The 2,500-nt window shown below is 44.5% G+C and overlaps 1 protein-coding gene across 2 annotated transcripts in view; it reads right to left on the bottom strand.

The window, feature by feature from the left end:
• LOC132850488 (receptor tyrosine-protein kinase erbB-4-like) overlaps window positions 1-2,500 on the bottom strand; it is a 396,243-nt gene that overhangs the window by 114,207 nt on the left and 279,536 nt on the right. For both annotated transcript variants that reach the window (XM_060877116.1, XM_060877115.1), the window contains exon 4: window positions 2,101-2,232. In XM_060877116.1, the coding sequence (XP_060733099.1) occupies window positions 2,101-2,232 (132 nt within the window). The remainder of the gene's footprint in view (window positions 1-2,100; window positions 2,233-2,500) is intronic.

Raw genomic sequence — 2,500 nt, 5'->3', positions numbered from 1 at the left:
TTTCATTCCTTCCCACGACTACCCTTCCTTCCTTCCTTCCTTCCTTCCTTCCTAATTTCCTTCCTTCCCTCCATTCTCCATTTCCTGTAACATATACATAGCAAATAAAAAAAAACCCTGCAGATGAAGTTCAAGAGCGTTAGTTAAAGTTCACACAACAGTAATTAGAAATATGAGAGAGAACCTTCTGTCTGTCTCAAAAATCACGGCCCTACACTACAGTCCATGATGTCCATCCTTTCCTCCATTCTATCTTCTATGTGAGATTATATTCTCTGTGCGAGTTGTTCCAAAACACTTGTGAGGTTAGCATGCGTTTGGCGTAACCATCAAACCCATCTCAATTAGCGATTAGTGAAAACCTGCTTTATAACAGGACACGGCGCTCAGCGGGGTTCTTTTGAACACTCATACACACGTTGTCGATAATCAGCGTGCTCAGAATTTTGATCTGGGGGTTTAAACGGTGGCTGAGAAAAAAAAGCGAGCAGATTTCCGTCTCAGCGAGACCGTGCAGGTGGGTTAGGGGAGACAGCAAAGGCTCGGTCAGACACTAAGCTCTTTTTGATTGACTCACCAGAGATCCTGGCTTCCTCTGAGTGCAGAGAACCAAGGCTAGTGTTGATCTCTCTCTCTCTCTCTCTCTCTCTCTCTTTCAGTTTCTCTTTGCGGTATAGTCCGCTTTACCTCATAACTTTAATTGACTTGTGGGTAATTACAGTCTGAGATTAGTGAGCGGTGAAGTGTCGAACCCCGTCCCCGGACCACTTCACTTAAGAGTAATTACACCAATGGAAGACTCTTTATTCTTTCTCACCGTCTCGCCGAGTCTCTCTGAGTCTCAGCAGACTGCTTTCTCTCTTATATCCTTCTCCAGCTCGATAGGTTTCTCCTAGAACTCGTTGACCTATTCGTTTGTTATCTTTTTTTTTTTTCCTTTCTCAGTTTCGCAGCCTTTCTATCGCTCATCGGGTCATTCGAAGACCCAGAAACCGGGAGACGAGGAAGGGGACAGGGACAGAACCGGAAGCTAATATGTTATTAAGAAAAATAAAAAAAAAACAAATCAAGTATTGGGGAGCACGGTGGCTTAGTGGTTAGCACGTTCGCCTCACACCTCCAGGGTTGGGGGTTCGATTCCCACCTCCACCTTGTGTGTGTGGAGTTTGCATGTTCTCCCCGTGCCTCGGGGGTTTCCTCCGGGTACTCCGGTTTCCTCCCCCGGTCCAAAGACATGCATGGTAGGTTGATTGGCATCTCTGGAAAATTGTCTGTAGTGTGTGATTGCGTGAGTGAATGAGAGTGTGTGTGTGTGTGTGCCCTGTGATGGGTTGGCACTCCGTCCAGGGTGTATCCTGCCTTGATGCCCGATGACTCCTGAGATAGGCACAGGCTCCCCGTGACCCGAGGTAGTTCGGATAAGCGGTAGAAGATGAATGAATGAATGAATGAATGTTTGATTGTGTTTCACCTTTCTACTTTTGTGCACAACGTGAAACCACACGAGAATCGGGAGCCACACAATGATCCCTTATGATGTCGATATTTCATGTCGATACAAGAGCGTCTCTGGTTCCTAGTTGATCTGAAGAAGGAAACCCATGAAAACAGCAGATTACGCTTCGAGCGCGAGCGCGGAGTCGTCCTTTTTTGGCGTGAGGAAAAAGTCAGATCAAATCGATCGAAAAAGCGGCAGGTGGATCGAACGCACACGGTCATGCGGTTCAGAACACGCCCCAGACCGACGCTCTCTGATGTATAGAGGTAAAGCTGGGCCAATCCAATAACACCAGACAATTCGGAGAAATAATCTCGCTCCGCTCAGTCATTAAATTGTTTACTACGGCGGTATCACACAAGACACGAGGTGTTATTGCTCATTAAAGCCCACACCAAAGAGCAGGATGAAAATAATGCTTAATACTATTTCTCTCTACATCATTACAGGCTCAGATCGGAGAATAATCAGTTCTTATTTTCACATGAGGAACGCAGCACGTATCTAAGTGCAATATTTAGACCCTTAAGCATAAGGATCTTAACAAGCTGAGATTAAAGAAGAGTTTTAAAAAAGTTCTACGAGGTCTGCAGGATCCTTACAAGTGTTGCTGCTGTTGGATGGAACCACCAGGTTATCAGGACGAACGTTCTTCACGATGTCCTGCCAGTGGATGGTGTCGGCGTGGCACAGCAACTTATTCTGGTCCACGTACACTCCTCCGTGTAGAATTTCTAGAAGAAAGACAGAGAAAAAGATTGAAAGATGGAACAATACGACATTCTCGAGTTCTAGAGAAGCTGCAGAAATCTTATAGATTTTATTGAACTGAATTTTACTGAATTTTTTTATTGTTTTTATTTTTTATTCGGATGGTTTAGAAGGTGATCATTAGTGTAGTATCTCAGATCTGCTGGGGTACTAAAATTATTAGCACCTTCTAAACGAGGAAGTAAAGTAAAGTGATAGATCATGTAGAGGACATTAAAAAGGGTTAAAGGA

Source organism: Tachysurus vachellii, chromosome 8 (assembly GCF_030014155.1).
Source record: "Tachysurus vachellii isolate PV-2020 chromosome 8, HZAU_Pvac_v1, whole genome shotgun sequence".
NCBI lineage: Eukaryota > Metazoa > Chordata > Actinopteri > Siluriformes > Bagridae > Tachysurus > Tachysurus vachellii.
The sequence above is the reverse complement of the archived record's forward strand: the minus strand, read 5'-3'. Positions and strand labels throughout refer to the sequence as shown.